The sequence below is a fragment of the Uloborus diversus genome, unplaced genomic scaffold (assembly GCF_026930045.1).
Source record: "Uloborus diversus isolate 005 unplaced genomic scaffold, Udiv.v.3.1 scaffold_448, whole genome shotgun sequence".
Lineage (NCBI taxonomy): Eukaryota > Metazoa > Arthropoda > Arachnida > Araneae > Uloboridae > Uloborus > Uloborus diversus.
Window position 1 is genome coordinate 92,598 of NW_026558624.1, and position 25,843 is coordinate 118,440.

Sequence of the window (25,843 nt, forward strand, 5' to 3'; positions counted from 1 at the left end):
GTCCGAAAAGTTTTAGGGGGTATTTTTTACCTTTTTAGGGAGGTTCTTGGTTTTTGGGGGGTCTTCGTAATTTTTAAGGGGGCTGGGCACTCCTGAGTTAAAACTGTTTTGCGAAATTCCTTAAGTGGTCTTAATCAGGGCTACAATAACAAATATAGAGTGATTTAGCAGTAAGTTACCACTCCTAAGCTAGGGCTAAGGCAGAAATACATGAAATACAGCACGGTTATCGAGGCCTGTAACTATAAATTTTGGGCCCTCCTACAACAAAATCTGTATGCCCGCCCCTCAAAGGCCAACAGTGTAAATTTGCAACGTTAATAAGTTGTAGTGCTCGGATGTTTTTTTTAAAACCTCTTAAGGACGTGCCCCCCCCCACTCCAGGGGTATGCAGATCGGAGCCTGCAGTTATCACATCCAGGGACTGCAGTTCCGCTCTTATTAGAACTCATCAGTCTAAAATAGTGAATAACCAAGCTGGAGGCAGATGTAATGGCATTGAAGCTGAGAATGCCAACTAACGAAAGGTAAAGTAAATTTATCTCACCATTGAGTGTATGAAGCATTGTTCAGTTTGACTCATGATTAAATTCACGAATTGGGAGAAAACCTATAAAGCGGGCAAAAATGTAAGCCTAACTTGAAAGATTTATAGAATGAAAGCCCTACCCTGTACTACGTTAAGCTGATTCCGTGTAATGTAAAAATTCTTTCAAAACCGAAACAGTTTTGAGGTTCTTAAACTTGGATTGAAATTAAAAGATTGGTTAAATCTCGGAGAGCTGTAAAATTATAGGAAACTTGTTTCTTTGCTGACATAACTTATAAACAAAATGAGTTTAACAAAATCAACATTAAAAAACCCACATAACTACCTCGATACGCTTAAACAGGTAAGTTAAAAATCAATAAACTATAATATAAGAATAAAATGAAATAAAAACACTTGAACAAATAAATCCAAAATTTGAGAAGAAATATTGAAACAGGTCGAAACAAGCAACTATCACTTGGTTAAAAATTCATCGTTTGGGGGGGGGGGGGGGCAATCCAGTGAGCCGCTGGGACACTGCAAAATTTTTGAAGAGGGCCGCTTACAATTTACAGATCCGTGCCGACTGGATGGCCATGGTTTCAATTCCTGTCGGTGTAAGTTGATCCATGTTTGCTAATGGTGACTGGTGTATGATTAATCTGTAGAAATCTCAGTCTTTCAAATTATCCTGTTTGCATTTTTGAAATTTACCAACCATAAATGAGTTATGTTAGCTGTAAAACTTGTGGAAAAAAAATCGAAAGGCATTGGTTGAAATGACAATTGCATGCGATTGTGGATGTTTAGTTGGGTAGTGACTCCATGATCCTCTCCTTGTATCCGTCCCTTAATACTCAGCTCTTGGCCAAAGTTTGACTATGTAGGGGGATATGATGCATGTAGTTGTTTGAATGCAATAACATGCATTTTGAGCAAGTCAAATATTTTTTAAAATGAAAAAAGTATGTTTTCAGCAGTTTTGAAAACTAATTTCAACACTAGCTGGGTGATTTTGATAGGCAAAATTTTATTTTGTCATTTTAATGACCTTGCTGGTTGCTATTGAATAACCCCAAAGAATAGCTATTGCTGTTGACTAGTGCATCAGGTAAAGTAAAGAAATTTTGTGAAGTAAGTGTTCATTTTACTATGCAGATCAGCAATTCTCAACCAATGGTCCCAAGGACCAAAAACTGGTTCACAGAAAAATTTGACTGGTCCTCAGAGGTTTTTGTTAGTTCATGTTAAAAAAAGTTACCTTATTTTTTTTAGAAAAAAGGAAAGAAAAAAAAAAGATGTAATGTTTAGCTCACAACATTTAGAGTACAATCCCTGGCACACATGTGAGTTTCGGCATCTTGAATTCAAATTATGTTTTTCGCAGCCACAAGTTATGATAGGATCATACTCTTTGGGATTCTTGTTTTTACAAATGCCTCCTATTGTAATTATAATTTAATAAGAACTTAATTTGGATTCAAGATGTCAAAATTCAAATTAATGCAGGGAACTGGATGCCAGATGCTGTGCGCAGGGTTCCGGATGTCTACAAAAGATTGTATAAAGTCAAGTGGGTCCGGCATAAATGAAATCTATTCCAGGTCAGGTGACATGGATGCCACAGCCCAGGAGGAGCACCAGTCTGTGGATTCTGGGGGGGGGGGGGGTGTTCAAACAGGAAAGAATGTCTTTCAACGTTCAAGTAAAACCACAAACAATTGTGACTTCTCAATAAAAAATATTGCATTATCTAACCTATTTGAAATCTTTTACGTTAATTTGTTATTAATATTCGTATTTTTCTACTTTGTTTAACATTGCAGTCTTTATTACACATGTATAATTATATCAGAATAATTTCTAATCTTATAATTAACGTTTAAATATTTTTTAAAAATAGTTCTTTAAAACCAGAGCTGCGAAGTGGGAGGAAAGATGACCAACTCTCTGATTACTCTACTTTAAAATCAGACAGATTCAAACTCTGACTCTGCAAGCACAGGCAGCATTACAAACTTTGGGAGAAAATGACGCATTCCAACTCTTGAAATTTCAAACGTTCGATTCCTTCTGCTTCACCCCAAAATCAATACGGCTCCGACTCCGCAACCCTATTTAAAACTAAACAAAGCTTGATTAAACTATTTATCAATTAATTTTTATCAAAGGTACCCACAGGGGAAGATTATGGCGCAAGTTGCGGCATCAAAAAACAAAAAACAAAAAAAAAAAAAAAAAATGAAGCAAGGGGGGGGGGGAGGCAGCATTCATTTTTTAAAATTTATTGATTTATTTTTAATTTCAATTATTAATTTACTTCCATTTATTTATTTATTTAGCTTGTGTGTGTGTCATTGGCATAGCACAGATCTTTTCTATCAAAATAATAATAGCAACAATAATTAAAATAAATAAATTATCAAATAAATAATTTAAAAAAATCAATGAAGTTACGAAAAAGTGAAAAAAAAAAAAAAAAAAAGGAAAGAGAGTTGAGATGGGGGGGGGGGAGCAAACCTGATTTTTATTATTTCATTGTAAAAAAAGATGATCTTAATTACAGCTAGCGATGTCGACATATAAAGCGAAATAGGGGTGATATCAGAATAGTCAACCAAATGATGACAGCACGATGTCACTTACGATATCGTCACAATGACGCTTACGTTATCGTTACAATGACGCATGAACGATATAGGGAGATATCGGAACTATGGGCAAAACGACGACGACACAATGACGCTTACGTTATCGTTACAATGACGCATAAACGATATAGGGAGATATCGGAACTATGGGCAAAACGATGACGACACAATGACGCTTCCGTTATCGTTGTAATATCGAATACGATGTTGTTACGATAGCGCACGCTCTGTCGGATTAGACATCGTTTTATATCGTGACCCGATGACGCAGCGATATAGTATTGGTAAATTTTACGATATCGTCGTACGTTATGTGCTACTAGGGTATGTTTGTTTGAAGATTTTTACTTAATATTTAAAATGACTAAAAATTTGGTAGCATTTTTTTTACTGAATTGCAACAAACACACTAAAAAATATTTTTTAAAAGTTTGATTGCATAATGAAATAATTTTATAAATGGGATCTTTTTGCAAAATTCAGGTGAATAAATCGGACACATTTAAAAAAAAAATTTTTTTTTTACAAGAAAAGAAAAAAAAATCAGGTTTAGTTATCCTAACATTGAAAATTACGAGAGAAAATGAGTCTATAATTTTTTCAAATTGTTTAAAGATAGAAAACAATGTTTATCAAATTAAAATTTTTTAACACATTTGTTTATGCATCCTGAAAACATTATTGTATTTTATGAAATGGTGAAGCAGTGAGCAAGGCCTTATCCAGGAATTTTTTTCGGGAGGGGCCCGGTTTCGCACATTGCCCTAACATACACACACACATATATATATACATATAGACACACATACACGCATAAAAAGTTAACATAGAAGATGTTTTTTGTCTCGATTTTTAATGATTCCACAGTTAGACTGTTGTTATTCTTATTTCTTATTATTTTTTATTCACCTTGTAGTGGTAAGGATAACAGGAGAGTGTCCCTTTAAGTCGGATGTAGAGCATCCATAATTTCAGGGGGCCGGGGGTTTCTCTCCCAGGAAATTTTTTGGAAAATAGATATGAAAATCTGTATTTTGAGGCCTTATATGGAGTAATAGTGAGACTACAAAAATATGAAGAAAAATATGCAATCGAAGTCTGTTAAAAGTTATGCATTCTTTTGCAAATCAAGATCAATCAAAATAAAAATTGCTTGCTCGACAAATTGTTGACATTTATAAACATAGAGGAAAAGCGAGAGAGGAGAAAAGAGTAGCACATCGTCATTTGCTCCTATAGGCTTTTAGTGTAGTTTGTTTATGATCACTTCTCCACCTCCCCCCCCCCTTTCATCAAATACCCTGCGGTATAGAAATTGTACAAAATAATTCAAAAGAAACGTTGTAGAGCAGCGGTTCCCAACCCATGGGCCGTCGCCCACAAGTGGGTTGTGAGCAGTTTCTTACTGGGCTGTTTACACTGGTCAAGAATCTGAACCGAAATAAATCTTGGGGTCTTAGTTTCTGTTTTTTGCGAAAATTTTTCTTATTAGATGTACCGTCACTCAAAAGCTCTCCATGACTCATAAGCGATAAGGAACTTTAGGATAAAGACTTTTCATATTTCTTGTGAACTTTGAAAATAAACAATTGAAAATAAAATATAATAAAACAAAGAAAATTGTCTAAGAAACTTGCATTAGCTTCAAGCTTCAAGTTAAAAATGCTCCTTCCTTGTTGAACTAGCATGACTGATCAATGGATTGATTACTTAAAGAGACTTTTCATTTCAGTTTAAAAAAAAAAGTATAGAAATGCATTGATGTTGCGAGATTTGAGACTAAAACTATCCAGTTTCAATCCAGATATTAACTCTCTCGTGGAGGGAAAAAAAGCATAAAAAAACCCCATGCAGCTTTAAGTTCGATTTTCTTACTGCTATGCCAGCTAAGTGAGTGCAATAAAGTTATTTTCTTTCTTAACCCTCTCAGCACCAGAATATAATAAAAGTGGGAAAAAATTTTTTCTTCTTCTCAACACATACAAAATGCCTCTATATTTAATTTGAAAAAACATTTTTTTTCTTACCTGCACTCCTTCCTAGTTATTTTTACGAGCCTCATATGAGACTTAACGTACTCAAGGGTTGTATGTGTACTCTGATGCAATTTGATTGCATCCTCGAAATAAAGTCTATATTTTGTGTTTCAAAAAATTCTTTTATTCTTAAATAAAGTTATAAGTAAAAAGAGAAAGAAATCGAACAAAAAACAAAAAACATTTTTTTTTATCTGGAATGAAATGCTGCAAAGCATTCAGGGCATAGAGGCTCCTTACATTTTTCACAAATGTATCTACTTTTTTTCAAACATGCAAGTGGCATTGGGCTGCATACTTTTTATCTGTTTTTGCAGGGTAATGGTTGCTACCATCCTTTCTCAGCTCGACTGCTGCTTGTACTTTCACTCTTTTCTTCCCTGTAAAGTCAGGAATTTTCTCCTTCAAAGCATTATCTTTCTCGGCAAACCACAAAACTTTGCGACTTTGGTCTAATTGCTAGTTTTTGGTCTAATTGCTAGTTTTACAGATAGAGTAGTTGTACTTCTGATTTAATCATCAGTTTCTTCTTCTTCACTCTCATCTGTAACCTTCTCCGATGCTTCTGAAACCTTTTGGGTTTCTGGTAATCAAAGTTCATCTTCTGAATCCGATAGAAAATCATCTTCAGAGACACTTCCAAAGAGTATTTGATTTATTTCTTCTTGTGTAGCGGCCTTTTTTCTGAAAGATATAGGGAATCTTGTTTAGAAAATTCATAGAAACCCATATTACAAAACTGCCAAAATGACAAAAAGCTAGAATTCTGAACCTAATTTTTCAATTGATTTTTATTTACTTTTTTCAAATCTTAGTTTTTGATAAAAAATACTGAAATGAAGGCTGAATTACTGAAAATTTGAAGAATTAATTATAAAGTAAATGTGATCAAAAAGCGAAACTAATGGTTATATTATATATAATGCTTCTATCAAAAATTCTAATAATAACAATCTGGTTCAACATTTACCTATTTCTTACTGGTGTGATTCTCTGATTAGTGTCCTTGGATGTACCAGGTACAGCATTAGTATCTTCATCCATTTGTCTATAAAAACACATAAAATTAATTTTTTTATGCATTTAAAAATTAAGTTTTTCATAAATTTTGATTCACAATCTCAAAGTATGACCGATTTAACACAATAATACTCGTCTATAACACATATTGTTCTTCTAAGGCTAGCGCGGAACAGTTGCTATATAAGCCACACAAATGCAACCGCAAGTAATGTTAAGCCTCATATGAGACTCGTTACTTTTACTCCATTTTAACAAAAAATACTTGGTTTAGAACTAATTAAATGGTATGCTTATAATATTGGAAGGTTTTAAAACAAAAAAAAAAAATTACTTACCATTGAAAATGTTGCACAGCAGCTAATATCCTGATTTAGTTGATTTTCATCGACAGCAGAGTTTGAAATCAATACTATGAGGAATAAAACTCCATGCTGCCGTCTAAGAACGATTTCTGAAACCATTTAGGAGCCTCATATGTGATCTATATGAATAAGTGAAGTCACTGACGAAAATAAAAAAAGAATTACGTATTTACTTGCCCGAAAAATGAGGTAAGAAGTAGGGGCCTCATATGAGGCTCAGGGTGCCGAGAGGGTTAAATTTTGTTTTGAAAATTGTTCTCGTACAGTGTATCTATATCTGTGGTGCAGCATGAAGGGAGAAGGGGATTAACATCTCCCAGAATTCTTGTTTTTAACGCATTTTCAGTCCGAATACGGTATATTATTTACACTTAGTTTTGAGCAGATGCCATCCCTACTCCCCCCCCCCCAAATTAATTTTGGCTGTGCAAGTAAGATATAGTTAGTGGGGGCCTCAATGGTATTTTCCTCAAAACTGGTGGGCCGCACAACCAAAAAGGTTGGGAACCGCTGGTGTAGAGATTCAGAGAATAACATAAGAGTAATATTCTGGCCATTTGGACAATTCATACTTTATTTTCTTGATAAGAAACAAAATTGAAGAACTTTTTAAGGATAATATCAGTCACAAAAAATTATCTTGAAAAATATGCTACAAAAACGCGAGAATCATGTTTTTGCATTTTTTACTTAGGATGTATCAAGGAGTTGAATTTGGCACATCTTGGTAACAGGATCCTAGCCTAATCAGAAACTAGGGGCCCAGGCCCTTGGGTAGTTCCTGGCTCAAAATCGGTGCAGTGTAAGTTTTATAAGAGTTTTAAGGGGAGTAGGGCACAGGTGTGAACAGAGGGGGGGGGGGGGAGAAGAGACACCTGTTGGCTGGACCCGAGCCTGGGGGGGAAGAGAGCTCAGGTAGAGGGGGCTCGAAAAAGTCATTTGTGACTGGTCCCAAAATTTCTGTCCATGCCCCTAGAGGAGGGCAAGTCTACCAAACTGACAAGCGACCTGCCTTGACCCTGGATGGCCCTGAGTTGAAATGGGAAAGAGAGCAGGAAGTCCTAATTAAGGGTCTAAATTTCAAGTATGCTTTGCATGAGAACTAGAATTGCTTTTTTTTGTATTTCTTCAAATTTTCACTCGTTTAACATTAGAATCTCATTCTGACACTAGAAAAAAAAAAAAAAATTCTGTTTTACGATACAAAACATTTTTTATAAAATATTGTTTCTCATTTTTTTGCATTATGTTGGCATATAAAGTCATGAAGTTTTATTATTTGAATTTTGAAAGACATTATACTAATGAAATATTCCTATCTCACGAACTGATATTTATTTGTCGTAACTCAAGTTAATGATCTAAAAAGTTCAATTTTGTTGCATTTTTTAAATGTTTACTCTTGTGTCAAATTTTCCTTGGATAGTTATAATATTTAGATAATTTCTTTCATTGTTTTTAAAGTGAGTTATACAGTCGAACCTCGTTATCACGACACCTTTAGGACTGTCAACAAAGTGTCGTCATAGCCGGAGCGACGTCATAACCGGAATATTTAAAAATGCATAATTAAACATTAGTTAACATTAAAATTAGATTTAATGAAGAAATTAACTAATGTAAATTTGAATTATTGGTAGATATAACAAAAATATTTTTTTCTTAAAAAAATCTTCACTTATTATTATTATTTTTTGTGTAACTAAAAACTTTTCTAACTAAATAACTTTTCAATAGCATTTTTAACACTCCTCTTTTCCACGAAAGTATCAGCAAGAAAGAAACTAATTCAAGACTCTCCACCTGCTTTGAATTCCTTTCTATTGTCCCTCTTGTCAAAGTATGAAACCTGTACCTTTCAGAACTTATCTACTTGCCCCCCACCATTCTTGAGGTGTCATGCCTGGTCAAACCTCTTGCAGAGTCCGAAGTTCCTACAACAAACATTTCCTGATGTTTTCATTATTTTACAGAAAATTCAACAATTGCAAAGAAATATTTGATCCAGTCGGCGCTGTTCGAAGTGTCGTCGTAACCGGAGATGCACCAAAAAGACTGTCGTAAAATCCGGAGCTACTTAACATTAAAATTATGTGGCATAGGTTCGGGACTTTGAAAAAGTGACGTGACATCCGGAGTGTCATGAAATCCGGGTGTCGCGATAACGAGGTTTGACTGTATTTATACAAGGTGTGATCGAAACATACGGTGAATGAATTTTCATTGTAGCAACTGCTGGAGCTACATCCATAGACTGTGATTTTTCCCGTAGCGTGATCATCTGAGACTAGTAGGGACAAGTTGTAACACGTTCAAAGTGATTAGTCTTTTGCAGAACTGCTGGAGTGAGGTTGAGTTTATCGTGCCTGTGGCGCAACATGGATTTTGAACAACGCATTAACTTTTAAGTTTTGTTTTAAGTTGCAAAAGAGCTCACGAAATGTTAGAGTTGGTGCATGGCGGTCATGTGATAACTTTGAAGACTGCGTATAAGTTGTGTGACTGATTTAAAAATGGAAATGAGACTGTTGAAGACGAGCAACATGCTCGTCCTTTACTTTTACCACATCGAAAAAGTTAATTTGCTGCCCCAGGAAAAGTGTCGCCCGGAGCCTACCTCCCCTCCGCCTCACCCTAGCTACGCTATTGTAGAGACTATACAAATTAATTCTTTTTGCTTTAGTAATTTCATAGAATATAATAGTTATGGTGATGTGATCTTATGTTACTAATGAAAAATTACTACACATTATTATTTTTTGCTCTAATATTGGTAAAGAAGCCCTTGGTTTTGCTGATAGGATCTTGTATAAGGGATCCAAAATCACTGTTGTTTTTAAGCAACAATATTTTTACCCTTAATAAATTAGGGTCAGTTATTCTGCTCTAAATTATTTTCTAATGTCCGTAATTTGCAATTGGAAAAAAAAACATTAGTTTACTAGAAAGGCTAAAATTTTACATTTCCCTTGAAATACTGAAGGGACTGCTTTTTTTTAAATTTTTTTCTCAGTTACTTCACTTACCCAACAGATCTTCTCTTATGAGTAAGCAAAATTGAATGGTAGATAGTAATGTTACCTTTACAAGGTAAAACATAAAGTTTGTTTCCTTTCATGTGCAATCGCTACTGTTTGCCTGGTAAGCAGTTGGCAGTATTTAGCATTTGAAATTCTAACCGACTGCAAAAAGAGAAAGGTAAATTTGAAACTAGATTGTGTTTGAATAGCGTTTTTTTTTTTTTTTTTGTTCTACAGCAAAGAAGAGAATTTTCATTGCATTTGTTATAAAATACTTAAGGGGGCTACTGTGGCCCTGCCAGTCTTTCAAAGCATAATCTTTATTAATAATAAAGCTGAAAGTCTCTCTGTCTGGATATCTCTCTGTCTGTCAGGATCTCTGACACACATAGCGCCTAGACCATTCAGCCGATTTTCATGAAATTCGGCACAGAATTGGTTTGTAGCATGGGGGTGTGCTCCTCGAAGCAATTTTTCAAAAATTCAATTTTGTTCTTTTTTCTATTCCAATTTTAAGAACATTTTCCTGAACAAAATTATCATATGATGGATGAGTAAATTACCAAGTTATCACAACGTGGAACTGTAACATGGGCAAGCCAATTAGCGAGAAATTCATCGTACAATATTTGTAAATATATAGGCGAACCAAAAGACCTTTTAATATTCTACTACGGGCAAAGCTGTGCGGGTACCACTAGTGTTCAATAATTAGATTCCTGTGAGGCATATGACTATATGATCAAATAAACTCTTTAACAGGTTCTTACAGCTAAAGCAGAATAAATGTACATTTAGCTTTTAGTGTTGTAACAATGAAATATTTCTTACTGTTTATTTCTGTAGTTATCTGCACAGAATATTTATTCAGTGTGTCTATTTTTCATTTTTAAGGGATAAGTTTTTTAACCAACAGTTTTTTTCCCTTTATTTAATCATGCATTGCTCATCAATTTTTTTTCTTTCTCTTTTTAGCTATGTATAAAAAACAGTGTGCATTTTTGTCACTACTAAAATTTGATTCTCTCTTTGTTGTAAGTACTTTATTAACAGTTTTTTGAATTCTCAATTTTAATTAGTGGATTAGTTGTGCTATATTCTGTGACTTTTTATCAGTGTGAACAGGGTTCGTATGGGTCATGGAAATCCTGGAAAGTTATGGAAAAAAAATAAGCAAATTGCAGACCTGGAAAAGTCATGCAAAATTAATATTTTTATTAAAGGTCATGGAAATTTATTTAAAGTCATTGAAAATTTTGTTGAGCAAGAAGAAAGGAACAGTAGATAAAAGAGTTAAAAACCTTGAGTGATTTAAAAGTATTGCTTGTAAAAGATATTAATACTGAAAAATTGAATGATCCCTAAAATAAATCTGAGTTTTAGAATCCTGTTGCATCCTCTTCTGTAACAGCCACCCAGCTTTTTTTGTAATGTGTATTTACTACTTGGGACATCACTAATTTTTAATTCACCATTATTTTCAGCACTTCTTATATTTTATATTCTGTAGTGATGGAATTACATGTTCTTGATTTTGCCTTGCTCACTCAAAAAGTCACTTCTCAGCCTCATTTCATTTCAACCTTGCCATAAAAAAATCATTATTAAATTTATCAGAGCTTATCTTAATCTGTTGAAGGCTTTAGAAAATCAATACTTTTGTCAGGGATAGAACACTGAAATAGGGGTATTCTAATATTCTAAAGCAGTGGTGCCCAACATATGGCTTGCAAAACTGATTCATGTGGCCAGCTGAAATACCTTGTTTAGATAAATGAATTTACTGAAAACCGTGGCTTTACTTTAGAGAACAAAAATACTGTCAAGTTTGTTGGATGGTTGGATGGACTGTTGGCAGTTAAGGGCAATATTTTTATAAAGTAAAATTATTATTCAAAATTTAAATGACTCATGCAAACTTTGCCCATTCATTACTATTCTGCCCTATTTATTGAATATTTAAGCATCAGTATAATGCATTCTCATTTTACTTCACTTAAATGTATATGTTAAAGACAAATAAGAACATTTTATAATTAGTTTCTATGGTATGCACTGACATTTTTTCAATCACAAGCACAAGTAAGTGCTTCGATGAGGTAGTGGCATCCACATAAAAGTTTTGCAAAATGCCTATTTCCGAAAATTGGAGAGTTTGACTTTAAATAGTACTACAGTCGAGTCTCGACTTACGCTAGGGATGCGTTCCAAGACTCCTCGCATAAGTCGATATTTTGCGTTGTGGAAAAACATATGCTTTAAATTTTTTTAGAAGCATACCAACTTTTTCTAGACACTTATAAACACCCTCAAACTGCTTTAAAGCATTCCTCAACCATACACTACATTTTCCTACACAAAAAAATGAACTTTTACTGTATTAAATTTATGAAAAAGAAGTATCATCCATGAATTTGCTAAACACACTGTTTGGACAAAATACTGTAACAGCCCTTCAGTCTATAATTCCCTTAAATTTTTTTGTAATCATCATTTCTAAGCCTTTATAATATTTACCACAGAACTGTTAACTTTTTTATGAATAAATAAATAAATATCTTACATTGAAGTTGTCAGTAACAAACTCAAATTTCTAAACTTGACAAAAATTTTCGTGTTTCGTAAACTTTGTTTATTATGATAAATTGTCGTGTTGTGAAATGGGACTTTTATGACTTTCAATGTCACTGTATTCATTTTTATTTTCACCTTCAATGATTTCTGAACAGAAGCTGATATGTTTGTATCAGTTAGAACTGATTGTAATGTTTTCCTGACCCACTTAGTTAGCTGCCTCCTTATTCAAAACTTTTTTCGACCCTCCAGAATTCTAAAGAATGGAATCCACTTCCCTCTTTGCATTAATGCCTTCCACTGTTCTTGTAGTTTGTGCTTGAAAATTCTGTTTTCAGTAACATCTTGTGGTTGTTTAATCAGCCATAGAATCTTAGCATTAATTTTATAAATTCAAATTGTAACTATAAGAAAGTGACATTTTTTGTACCTTGATGTATTAAATGCTGTTTCCTGCTTTTCTATTGTTTTAGAAGTAAAAATTTAATTTTTTTCATTTCTGTGCAAAAAAGTTTTTTCACAGAAATAAGAAAATATTTCTTTACTACGTGTTATTTTCTGATCGTAATTCATGTTCTTTTTCAGTTAATTTGTGCCCTGTTCAGTTTTCCTGTAACATTGGATTTTCCAAATAAAACAAATCTGTATATCCTTTTATGCCTAATAGTGATATATTCCTTCCTCAGTTGGTTCTGTGGAAAAGTTACGGTATGTAACTCTTATTTTTGAGATTTGAAGTAATGTGTACTTTTATGATAACATGCATTCAGCAAATGACTATTTTCATTGCTGTTGAAAATTTTTTCATGTTTTTAAGAATCAAACTGTTAGTAAACAATTCTTAACAATGTCAATTTTTTCGAACTAAATGTCTAAAATTAAAAAAAAAATACATATGTTTTGGAAACCAAGCCATTTTTAATCAAGTTCTGGTTTGACAAGTTTATCATTTTGCATTATCTTAAATGAAGGATACAACATTTAAATTATCAATAATGTATATTTAAAGAATTAAAGAAACACCAATGTAATAGCCACAAATATGCTGTAAAAATTTCATGGTCTTGTACATAGCTCCCCTCCTTGTCCCCCACTTTGGAAAGCATTTTCATCATTGTAAAACACACTTATAGTATTTTAATTTTAAATTTGCCAAATAATGTTGATTATTTTTAGATTTGCAGCAAGTAAGGTCGCCCATATGCAAAATTAAAAGGGGGGGGGCTCAGATGTTTTCCCCATGGTTTAGCAGGACATTTTCCCCCATTGAAACTGATTTCAGTGCAAATAAAAGTTATTAAAATTTGACATTTTTAATAACTTATTCATTTACGCTTGAAGACAAAATGCTTTTACAATTTTGCAAAGAAAAAAGTACTAAAAGCAAGGAAGTTCTAAATTCTAAGGAAGAGGGGGGGGGGGCTTGAGCCCCCTTGCCCTCCCACATGGGCACCCTTGGAAGCAAGTACAACGACAATCCTGTTAAAAATAAGATGTAGCATTTTTCAAAAAAGTTTTTTTTTCTCTATTTAATCTCAAATCCAGCTGTTAAACTTTTGATAGAAAGCTTTATCACTGTGATGATAATTAATGTTGGAATGAAAAATATTATTTTAGTTGAATCACTCTTATCTCAGTGTTTTCAATTTTTAGCACTGATAAAAATGTTTCTTGTACCAGAACATATGTTTGCTAATTCTTTTTTTTACATTTGTACGTAAAAGCATTATACAATTTATTTACTAACATTTATTTCTCCAGGGTGATTCAAAATTGTGTGTGAAGTAAAAAATCATAAAATCAAACTAGAATAAAGTAGAATCATTAACCTTAAATACTGAGGTGCCTGCCTTGGGAGGGAGAGGGAATGATGCAGATTGCGCCAATGAAATTTTTAGAGGGGTTGTTTAGGTGTAATTTTAACATTTTTTTTTGGGAGGGAGGTTCTTCACAATATTCAAAAGGCTTTGCTTTTGCCCTTAGGGGGGTGGGCCCCCACTGATAAACAACCAGAAAAGTTGCAATTGATTGAAATAAGGCACATAAAGGACAAGCACAAGGGAAAAAAAATTGTTAGCTACAGGGTTCGTACGGGTCATGGAAATCCTGGAAAGTCATGGAAAAAAATTTAGAGAATTTCAGACCTGGAAAAGTCGTGGAAATTGAAATTTTCATTCAAAGTCATGGAAAATTATTTAAAGTCATGAAAAAATGTCCTGGGCAAAGAGAAAGTAACAGTTACTAAAAGAGCATCAGAAATATTGAGTAATTTAACAGTCTTGCATATTAAAACTGGAAAATTGAATGATCCCAAAAGCAATTCTGAATTTTGAAATCTTATTACATTCACTTCTGTAGCAGCCACTCGTCTTTTTTTGCAATGTGATTTTACTGCTTGGACATCACTCATTTTGCATTTACCATTATTTTCAAGACTTTTTATATTCTGTAGTAGCAAACTTGCACATTCTTGATTTTGCCACGCCCACATAAAAAATGCAATTCAATTGCATCCGAGTTTGTTTACATCACTTTTAAAAACTTTATTGCTAAATTTATCAGAGTTTATCTCAATTTGTTGAAAGTTTTAGAAAATGAAGATCTTTAGTCAGATGATGAAGCACAGAAATAGGAAAATTCTAATACTCTAAAACAGTACTGCCAAACATATGGCCCGCAGAACTAATCCATGCGACCCACTGCTACGTTCAATGTCAGGAATCAAACCCTATGTTCAGGAATTTCTGAACCTACTAATTTATATGCATTTGAAATTGTGCAAATAAGTAAACAAGTACATTTGAATCAGAAGATTTATTTGCTACTGAATGTTTTTCCTTCTTTTTTTAAATATAAATATTTGGTTTAGAAACATGAATTTACTAAAGAATGGCTTTTCTATAATGAACCAAAGTACTGTAAAGCTATGTGTATGTTTAAATGCACTGCTGATGCTAAAAGGCAACCTTTGAAGCAAATTTATTGAAACTTAGTAATGACTCATTCAACCTTTGTCCCATTCATTATCATTTTACCTGTTTATAAAGATTATTAGACATTTAAGCACTGTTATATTTCATTCACTGTAGTTTAACTAACTTTACTTAAAAGTTATATAATGAAGACAAATAAGAATAGTTTAGTTTTTAGGTGTACACTGATATTTTTTCAATCACAAGTAAGTGCTTCGATGAGGTATAAGCATTCGCCTAGAAGTTTCGCTAATGCTCTTTTCCAAAAAATTTCCAGTTTGAAATTAAATAGTACTATTCTCTTCATGTAACAAAGTCATGAAATTTTTTTATGAAGTCAAGAAAAAGTCTTGGAAAAGTCATGGAATTTTTTCATCTGAATATAGTATGAACCCTGTAGCTAGTGATAATTTACATTTGTGAATACTGCATGTACTTAGCCAGTAAGTATGCTCAGTAGCTCCAGCAAGCTGATTGGTGATTCTATTTGAAAATTCAAGCATTTCCCCACATCTATATTTGCATCATTCTGGTGACAAAGTCCGAGTCATCAGGAATCTGATATACCAAGGATCTGCGGTGCTTGCTGCTTTTTTGATTGCATTATTATTTTTATATTTAAATTCAAAGTGCTTAAAGTTTGCTTGAAATTAATTTGATGTGTATCATACTTTATTCACACATAAATTTGCCCTTCTTTTTGAATACATTTATGTGCTTATTTTCATTTGGGAAATTTTCTGAGAGAATCATTTTATAGATTCTGTTCTCAGTTTATTGAAACCCCATTCACTACATGAACATGATAATCCAATCGCATCACAGTAGAAACATTTTGTCCAATCGGCAGGCATTTTTGTTTCTTTTTCTCTAGTTTTCAATTTGAAATGTCTTCACTACCACATCTGGAGTTTTCTAAGATGAAGATCATTTAGATTTTTTTAGTATTTATTTGATGGTATTTCAGTCATTATTTAACAGCTATCTTCGTAGAAAAAAAAAATCAACATTATGCTTGAAAATAGTCATTTTAACTGTTTCAATAATAATAATTTGTTTGTTTTAAATTAGGTATGCAAGGAAGACAAATACTTAGCATCTGGATTTATTGTGCTCTGCATTACCTATCCATGTTTAATAATATATCAGGTAGGTTTGTTTTAGTCTTAATTTTGTTTTGTGAGAAAAATGCATTTTATGTGAATCAAAACTGTGTTAAGTACAAAGCAGGTGCAATTTTGAGCAACACCTCATATGATTTTAAAGTTTAATTTAAACTCTTCACAAAATTGATTTTGATTGCATGCGATTCATTGTAACTTTTGTTGTATTAAAAATGCATTTAAAATTCAGATCCCAGGTAGGCTTTCTTAGAATTTTTTTAAATAAATCATGCTGTATAACGTTAGTGTACTAGTAGGGCTGCTAGTTGTATCTCTTGTCCCAAAATAAAGGAGAGGTTCTCCTATCATGGTTTTCTCCAAATTTTTATTTTGGCACCTACACCCCTATATGGTTTCTCACTGCCTCAAAAAATCAAGAGAATGAAATCAATACTGCCACTTAAAGTCATTAGAATAATATGTTTGCTGAATTTATCAGATCTATGTATTTGAAAATTTATTTTTATTAAATGAAATTTGGTGCATAAATGTGTTAAAAAAATAAATAAATAAAAGTAGAATGATTCCCTAATTGATTTAATTCTTCCAACTAATTTTTGACAATTTATTATTTTCTTAATTCAATCTTGTTTATCTAGAGATCATATGTTAAGTCAAGGGTTCCCAAACTTTTCCAACTCGGAGCACCCCTTGAAAAACTAGAATTTTCTCATGGCACCCTAGTCTGTCTATCATATACAGAGTTATATTGACATCCCAGTTGTGGTGGGGATACGGTGGTATCAGCAAATAGCTGTATATGTATAATTTGCAGTAGTAACAGTGGTATAGCTTGGTCATGTGTTGTGGAGGAGCAAATTTAAAATGGTGTTTTTTTTTATTACTACTCAGCAAGAATTTTGCATTGAGATCCTACTTGGCCAACTAAACTGTGATACTTTTTAGCTAGCAAAACTTCACATTGAGAAGATTATTGTCCAGGGTTTTTCTTATTTTCCTATCAGAAAATTGTTGATCAGCTGCATATTTATGCGTGAATGTGCTAAACACTTGGAGATCCTGGATAGATGCTATCAGGAGTGCCATATTTTTCAGCACTGTAACAGTCTGAGATCAGCCAGCCTTTCCCCCTTTTTTTTCAGTGCAGTACCTATGGCGCTAATGTTTGATACCCAAAAGCATAATTTTCTATCTGGAACAGGATCATGTCTGCCAAACTGGAACCAAATGTGAAATACTTGCTGAATAGTAATCAAAAACCAACATTTTGAATATGAGTCTCCGTAACACATGATAATGCTTACTGCACCATGCCATTGCTACTGCTGGAAGTGGCTCATATACTGCTATCTGTCAATGCCACTTCCACCATCGTATCCCCACCACAGCTCACGCAGCCCCTCTCCAAATAAGGTAGGTTAAGATGCCAGACCCCGTGCATATAAACTAATACCATGGATACTTTGCGGCACCTTTCACTTTCTTTCTGCAGCACTCCGTGTTGCTAATGCACCCAGTTTGGGAACCCATGTGTTAAGTACAGTAAAACCTGTGAAGTTGACCACCCTTGTAAGTTGATCACCTGTCTACTGTCTGACCATCGATTATAAAAAAAGGCTAATATCCGGTTTACAGGCCAAAATGGACACATTTGTTAGTTTATAGGGGTGTTATTTGGTTTGTTACAGACATGCACTTTAGCCTCTATAAATTAGTTACGTTTTTCTAAAAATGAAAAGTTACTCACAGCAATATTTTCTTAATCTAACTGCAAAAATTAATTGATTTATTTATTCACAACATAATTTTGAGCTTACCATCTTGCATTTACATTCCCAAACGAAATGAAAACATTTTATTTTCTTTTTGTTGTTTCCATAGTAAGTATTTTTGTTTCCTTTCATTTTATTTTATAGAATGCAATAAATGAATAAGACTCTAGTAACATTATAAAATGTGTGTATAAATATTCCATCGCTGTTTTCCCTTCTTCCCTGCCGGATTCATTCAGATGGAATCATCTTTACTTAGCCGATTACCAAATTACATACAATCCGTGGTCAAACAGTATCTTGACCACCAACTTGCACTTAATTTGGCTGAGAATCTTACAACAAACCCTATGTAAGTTGACCACTTAAATACTGCACCACAAGTGGTCAACTTACACAGGTTTCAGCGTATATTTATTATAACTGTCAAATTTGTGCTTAGTTTCATTTTTTCCCCGCAGATGTATATGTCAAATCATAAAGTGGTAGTAGAAAATATACAATTTCATCAAACTGCTCAGTATATTGGTAAGTATGCATTTAAAATTCTTCACAAGAACAGCTAAATTTATAGATATAAGATCAAGAAAATAATTTAAGTTTGTGGTGATGCTATATAAAAGAAGGGTCAGCTGGAAAGTTGGCCATAGTCTGCTTTTATTTTTTTCTTTTACTCATTCTTTTCGAAAAAAAAGGCGTCTGAAAAGTATTCCACTCATTAGAAAAATTCATAGAAAAGCAACAAATTGTAGTATGAATATGCAGTTTGTACAATAACACTTACAGGTCCCCAATTTTTTTTATGAAAAAAAAAAACTTTCACATTTTCAAAATTAATTTAAATTGTGAAATTTTGAATTCAAATTATGTTTTTTGCAATCACGAGTTGCGACAGGACCCTACTCATTGGTTACTACCTCACTCTCTTGTTTCTAGAAACGGTTCCTGTCCCTCCTCTTAGGCGGTTACGAGTGCATAGTTGTTTATGCGTAGGCTTGTGCGCATGCACATTGGCATGTGTGTAAAGGCTCGTGTGTGGATGTGTATGAGTGTTGATGAGCGTGCGTGTGTGTAGGAAATGGACGCCATCGACCAGGAGCAGCGGCTACCGGGAAGAACCGCGCCTGCAGAGGACAGTGGGGTTGAAAAAGGAACCGGACATCAAAGACGGTCAAATGAAAACAATTAGCAATAGTGATTGCTCAAAAAAAGCTAAAAAACCTCCCTTCCGTATTGTGTTTAATGGGGACACTATACCATCAAGAGTAAGATAACAAATGCAATGTGAGGTGTTTAATCATTGTATTAAACAGAAAGCAATACCTTTCATTATCAGAGTTTAATGTGTGCACCGTTTGATGCTTAAACCTCATGTAAATAGCAATCAAGTTCATCCCTTGTTCTAGATGCTCTGCAGTAACAATTAAGGCTACTTGGATATTCAGTAAATTACTGCCCAATAGCCAAGGGTAAAGCAGAAATACATGAAATACACCGCCAGCTCAGTCATTTCCAACCGAGGACTGCAGTTTTGTACTTATTAGCACTCTTGGCTTCCTTATGAGATTTTCCTTCTCCAGCTCAGGCACTTTCTTATGCCGGGCTGATGAGTGTTAATAAGCACGAAACTGCAGTCCTCGGCTGGAAATGACTGAGTGGCGGTGTGTTTCACCTACTTAGATAGTTTGCATTTTCACATCTACACAATCTGACACAAATGAAAAAAAGAATTGTTAACCTGTAAAGTATTCCTGTGCAGGATGGATAGTCATACAGGAATTCGTTACTTTTCTATGAATTTTTTAAATATGTCAAGGAGTTTTCAGACATCCTGTATAAATGTTAATTTCCCTTTGAAATTTTCATTTTTCAATAAGGGGTTGCCCATGTGTTCATGAAATTATGACATTTTGTGATAAAGGGGAAGGAGGGATTACAAGACACGTTACATCATGCATTTCATTATCAGAATGTGCTTATGAAAAACCGTGTGACTTGACAAAGGGAGGGGGTAGAAGAGAGTGATGTTTTGTGTCCTAGGGGCAGGAGGGGTGGGGGGTAGAAAAACTTGTTGAAAAAAGTGTGACATCATTTATAGACAGCCCCAACTTTCACTTACATTTTCCCTTTTTTTCCAAAACTTTGGCTGTTTTTTCAGCTACTGCTTCTTATAGGGTCATCTTTTCAGAAATGTAGTTGATTGGAAAGCTGCATTTTTGAATAGATAAGAACTTTTCTTTTCTAATCTTTCTAATTAAAATTTTAACGAATTTCTAAACCATTTCAAGATTACAATATTTGTATTGCTCAGGGAGATTTAGTTTTTGCATTGTGGCTGTAATGTTTTATTATTAGAAACTTTTTCAAGTCCTTACAAACTACTTAGTTTTGACTTTGAAAATGAGTATGCAGAGTTTTTAAAGAAGCAAATTATATTTGCTTGTAAATTGGAAAATGTACCAAATTCTAAATAAATAATCTATTTGATACTTTGCCTATACTTTTCTTTAACAGCTCTGTAACTTTTATCATAAAGCTTTAGGATTACTATATAGCACGAAGGAGTTAGCAGATTCTTCCCATGTTGGGAATCAAACCTGAGTGAAAGGCAGCAGTCTTAATCATTAGGTCACATCAAGGGCGCCCATATGCAAAATTTTAAGGCGATAAGAGATATTAGTGATGTTAAAATTTGACATTTTTAATAACTTATTCATTAATGGCTGGAAAAGAAATTTTTATACATTTTTGCAAGGAAAAAAGCACTAAAAGTAAGGAAGTTTCCATTTCTAAGGGGGGGGGGGGGCTTGAGCCCGTCTTGCCCCCTATATGGGCGCCTTTGGATCACATAAGACTTCAATGCTAATAGTTATGTACAAATTATTAAGAATAAGTTAATAACTTCCTACTATAGAGCATGCTGCATATTTGCCATGTTTTTACTAGGGCTTGTTAGAAACCTGCTTTTACATTGTTTTATATTTTTTTTAATGTTTTTTTTCGTCTAACCTAATGAAATAATTTATTTTCAAATACAAATGCAGTTATTTATATACATAAAGATTAAAATAATTGCAATGGTGATTTATTTGATAATTTATGTCTTGTATGGCAAAAGTTTTTCTTGAATTTTCAGCGTCAAAGCAATTTTTCTCGATTATGAGAAGAATCATTTAGCAACATCAGAATAATATTAAGTTTTGAAGGCGAAAAAAGACATCTTTTGTAAAAGCTTCATAAGAATTATTGTTAATAGTAGAATGATGAAGTTCAAAATATAATTAATTTTATTTATATTACTAAATATAGACTTCGAAAGTGCTATTAATTTACCTTAGTTATTTATCATACTGTGATAAACATTTTATTTATGGACGCGCAACATTCACGCTTTGAGTTATAAGTTATAAATTTTCTCATTTCACTCTAAATACTGTGAAAACTCTGATGTATCAGAATTTTTGTGAATTACAGAATGTTTTTGAAAGGTTATATTTACGTGTTCCTCAAAATTTTGAAAAATCATTTCTTTAACCTGTAAAATATGATTACAGTAAATTTCAATTTTACTATGAATTTATTTTACAATTTCTTAAAATATAGTTTATTAAAAGTCTATAGATTTACATAGGTGATATCCTGGCTGGTTATTTTAAATATATTGCAGCAAACTATCTGATTTACAAATTCCTCTTTCCAGGTATTATCATAATCATGTGCAAGCTTTCATTGACCTGCCTGATGGTGCAGACGTGCCGAACTTTTGGTTACGGATTAAATACCAGATGTAAGTTAATTCATGATTTTTTCTAAACAATTGTATTTTATTTATTTTAACTTATTTATTTATTTTTTTGGATTTGAAGTAGCAGTAGCCTTTTTTTACATGCCTAAAACTTAAGTGAACTAAATTAATAAATCATACTAAGCAGATAATTTTGGTTTTGGGGAAGAGTAAAATGAAGAAATATTTGTCCCCAAGTCCAGCAAAAACTACACATCCCATCATTTCTAGTTATTTTCTTTAAAAACCAATTACAAATTAGAATTTTCTCCCTGGAGAAAGCAGAGGGGGTTCCATAATAATATTTATGCAATGCATATTTATTACTCTATATTAGGAATATATTTAATACTTTATATTTTACACTGTGAGTCAAAACTCCAGGATCTGGGATGTTTTAACCGCTCAGCTCTTCCTGGTTACCCCTCTTTCCCCTAATATGCACAGCCCGTACTTATGTGGATCTTTTCTTTGAAAATTTGCAAAGTGAAAACTATGTTGCATGTATGATTTAATGTACTTTTTTAAAAGTTAGAAGCATTTTGTGGTTTATTTGTTACACCTTTTGTTTTATTTTTTTAAAATCAAACTTATGAATATTTCTTTTATTTTCAGCATTCTATGATTTAGTTTCTAGATATTCGAATAGTTTGTTAGCTTATTCTAGATCATCCGTCCTGTTTTGAAATGGAATCTCTTTTCCCTTGCATGTGTGTCCAAACAGAATCTCTGTTCTGATTGCATGATTAGAACGCCGACATCCACTAGTCAGTGTTTTTTGAGTTCTCATACTGATAAGTATGTTTGCTTACATGATTGGACCATTGTTTTTAGCCTTGGATGTACTGAAGAAGTGGCTGGAACGCCCTTCAAAGAACAAGTCGAGCAGCAATGAGGGAACTTGGTTGAAGTTTTTGAAGGAGTCTTGTCACATCAAGTGTGCAACAAAAGCCAAAGAAACTGAATACACTTATAAGGATATTTATAGATTCTGATAAGGTTATTTGAAAACTCTTGATGTCTCCAAAAATATTCCTTTTAAATTGCATTTTTCAATGATGTTTATAAAATGATTTATAATGTTTATACTAAGTGGATAAGTTCCTTTAATCTCTTTTTGCCATTCCCCGCCCAGTAACTTTTGTATAATTTTATTATTTTTATTTTTGTTATTTCATGAATAATCTTTTTCAAAAATGTGCTGGTAAACATTTGAAAGTTGAAATATCATTTTTCATATGTTATCAGGACTACTTAGCATTGGGTTTCAATTTATACTCATGCTGTATGGATAGTATGTATATGGAACTGAAAGCACATTTGATAGAGTTGTTAAGGCACATTGAATTTTTTAAAAGAAAATGAGTGAATCAAATGTTTCTGATATTAATTATGTTTGAGTAAAATCTCCCCCCCCCCCCCAGTTATTCTTTCTTTTTTCTCAATTTTCCCCTTAAATCGGTCACCAGTCTTGTAGTACCTGTTCATTCAGTTTCAGTCTAGAAGAAATGACTTTTTTTATTTGAATAAGCATTTCAGCTTGTTCTTGGAACTTGAGCGAGCCATTTTATAAAAAAGGAATACTAAAAAGGGAATTATCAAATATGATGGTAAAATTTCAAGGCTGAGAATAGTTTTTGAAGTCTTGGAACTATGCATTTGTGAAACTGAGAATCTTTTGTCAGTCTGAAAGCAAACTTTTTCTTCAGTGTTCTTACTCACTTTAACCTTCAAACCTTTGATGTTTAATTCACTAAAAAATGTTTCTATAATTCAAGTACCATGTTATAAGGAGACCTCCTAATAAAAAATAACAGGCTTATGACATAATTGTTACCATTGCAGCAATAAGAGTAAATCATTTATAAGAAATTACTATTCTGATATTAACTGTGTTTCATTTCCATTTGTCTTTTTTAAAAATGCATTTTACAGTAACATTAAGTGCATGACTGTGTATGAGTTTTTTTTTTTTTTTTTTTTTGGTAGTTTTCAAATTATGAAAACCTTTGTTGTTATGAAATATTTGTGGGATCAACAAAACTGAAATTCAACATACAAATACAAATGTGACGACCATCAACAGGCACTGGGGCCAGCTAGGCTGGTCCTAGTCAGTTTATTAGTAGAATGGTATATCAAGTAATGTTATTTTTGCTGAAAATATGAAACTATTCAATTTGGATACTTTAGTGCAATTTTGTACTGTATTTGAAAATAGCTGCTGTCTTGCGGATTGGCTATTTTTACCCCGTGATATTTCATTTTGTTCATTCTAATAAATATAACTTTGCATTTTTAAAAGTAAACATTTCTGTAATGAACATCAATTAAAACTTTCAAGCACTTCTATTAACATTGTAATATAACATTACTTAATATGCTATATTAAGTAATGCTATATTATAATGCTAATATTAATATAATTTACTTGTATATATATAAGTTAAAAGCATCAAGAAAAATATGCCAAAGAAACCTTTTTAAATTTATTTATTTTTAATGATACTTCTGATAATGTGTAGTATTTTACCATCTAACTGTCAAAATTTATCTGCCGTAATGCCTCCTTTGTATTTTAAAATGTTTTCAATAAAATCACCCTTTCTTAGTATAAAATTAACCTATTGGTGCTACTGAAAACTTTCAAATTTTTAATGAACCTTTTAAATTTTATAAAATTCTGAGTATGTATAATATATTTGAAAACAAAAAGAATTTAAAATTTAAAACCTCGATTTTGAGAAAAAGTATCTTAGTCTTCCATAGTTTCTCTTATAATTAAATGTTGTATATACAAATGTATATGTGTGTGTATACAAGAAAGCATGGAGATAAATTTTATGGTCTCAGAGTTATGGAAAGGGTTGATTATAACAGTTTTGTATAAATAATTACTATTTGGTACAATATTTATAATTCTACAACTAAAAACTTCAGCACTAAAAATTTAACAAAGCTCTTCTTTCCATTTTAAAAATACATTTAAAAATTATTGTGCCTATTCATACATTGCTTGTTCAGGTAACATTTAAAAATTTTTATGCCTGTTCAGTTACATTGTAGTTTTTTTTTGCAAGCATAATTTCTATTTACAGAAATGAATTTAATTTTATGCATTGGATATTGTTCAAAAAAAAAAAAAAAAATGAATTTGTTGCATTGGTTAAAAATTGCCTTTGAAAATTTGCCTTCATTTCCCATAACTTTGCGGTTGATAACATATATTTTTTCCTTCTGACGTAAAATTTATTTTAATGTGTTACTGTTAAAAATTGTTGTTATATTGAAAACAGATATGATAGTTTGGCTTAGAAGTTGAGTGTGTTAATGGAATTATTTGTATTGGATTAAAATATATTGTAGTTTGTGACAAATGTTAAAATATGGGGGGGGGGGACAAGTGTGATTTTTATATTTTGTTCATTATTCATAATGTTATAACACTCAAATTTATGAAGAAAAAAACCTATATGATACTCTACTTATCACTGATTTTGCTTTTATATTTTTATGACATTTCATTTTATGTGATATTTTTTAATATTTTTAGATGCTATTTTTTAGCCATTTGTATTTTTCGGTTGCAGAATTTTATGTCTCAAAAAATATTTTATGGCTCCAGGATGCCTTTGTTTGGGTTAAGTACTTACATCTAAACTTGTTTTATGTGGTTCGAAATTTTAACAGAATTAGCATGCTGGATTCAATTAAAAATTTGATTTGACTGAAGTATTTTTTGAGTTTGCTAAATGTAGTTAAGCCTCGCTTTTATGAATATTTTTTAAAAAATTGGAAGTTTTGAATCCACATAGGGCTTTTAGTGCATGGAAATAAAAAATAAATCAACTATCTTAAAAAAAAATTTTCTAAATAAAAATTTTTCTTCATATTCATATGCAGAGTTAATTTTACCGTACAAAGATCACATTAACTCTATTTGTTACAAAAATATGCATTAAAATGATCAATGTTGCAATTTTTTTAATTCAC

General features: G+C 32.5%; 1 protein-coding gene across 1 annotated transcript in view; it reads left to right on the forward strand.

The window, feature by feature from the left end:
* LOC129233481 (uncharacterized) overlaps positions 1 to 23,039 on the forward strand; it is a 48,358-nt gene extending 25,319 nt beyond the window's left edge. The window contains exons 6-11 of the mRNA XM_054867500.1: positions 10,600 to 10,658; positions 12,784 to 12,906; positions 16,242 to 16,319; positions 18,528 to 18,594; positions 21,767 to 21,853; positions 22,685 to 23,039. Coding sequence (XP_054723475.1) covers positions 10,600 to 10,658; positions 12,784 to 12,906; positions 16,242 to 16,319; positions 18,528 to 18,594; positions 21,767 to 21,853; positions 22,685 to 22,845 — 575 coding nt within the window. The 3' untranslated portion in view covers positions 22,846 to 23,039. The remainder of the gene's footprint in view (positions 1 to 10,599; positions 10,659 to 12,783; positions 12,907 to 16,241; positions 16,320 to 18,527; positions 18,595 to 21,766; positions 21,854 to 22,684) is intronic.
* The last annotated feature ends 2,804 nt before the right edge of the window (positions 23,040 to 25,843 follow it).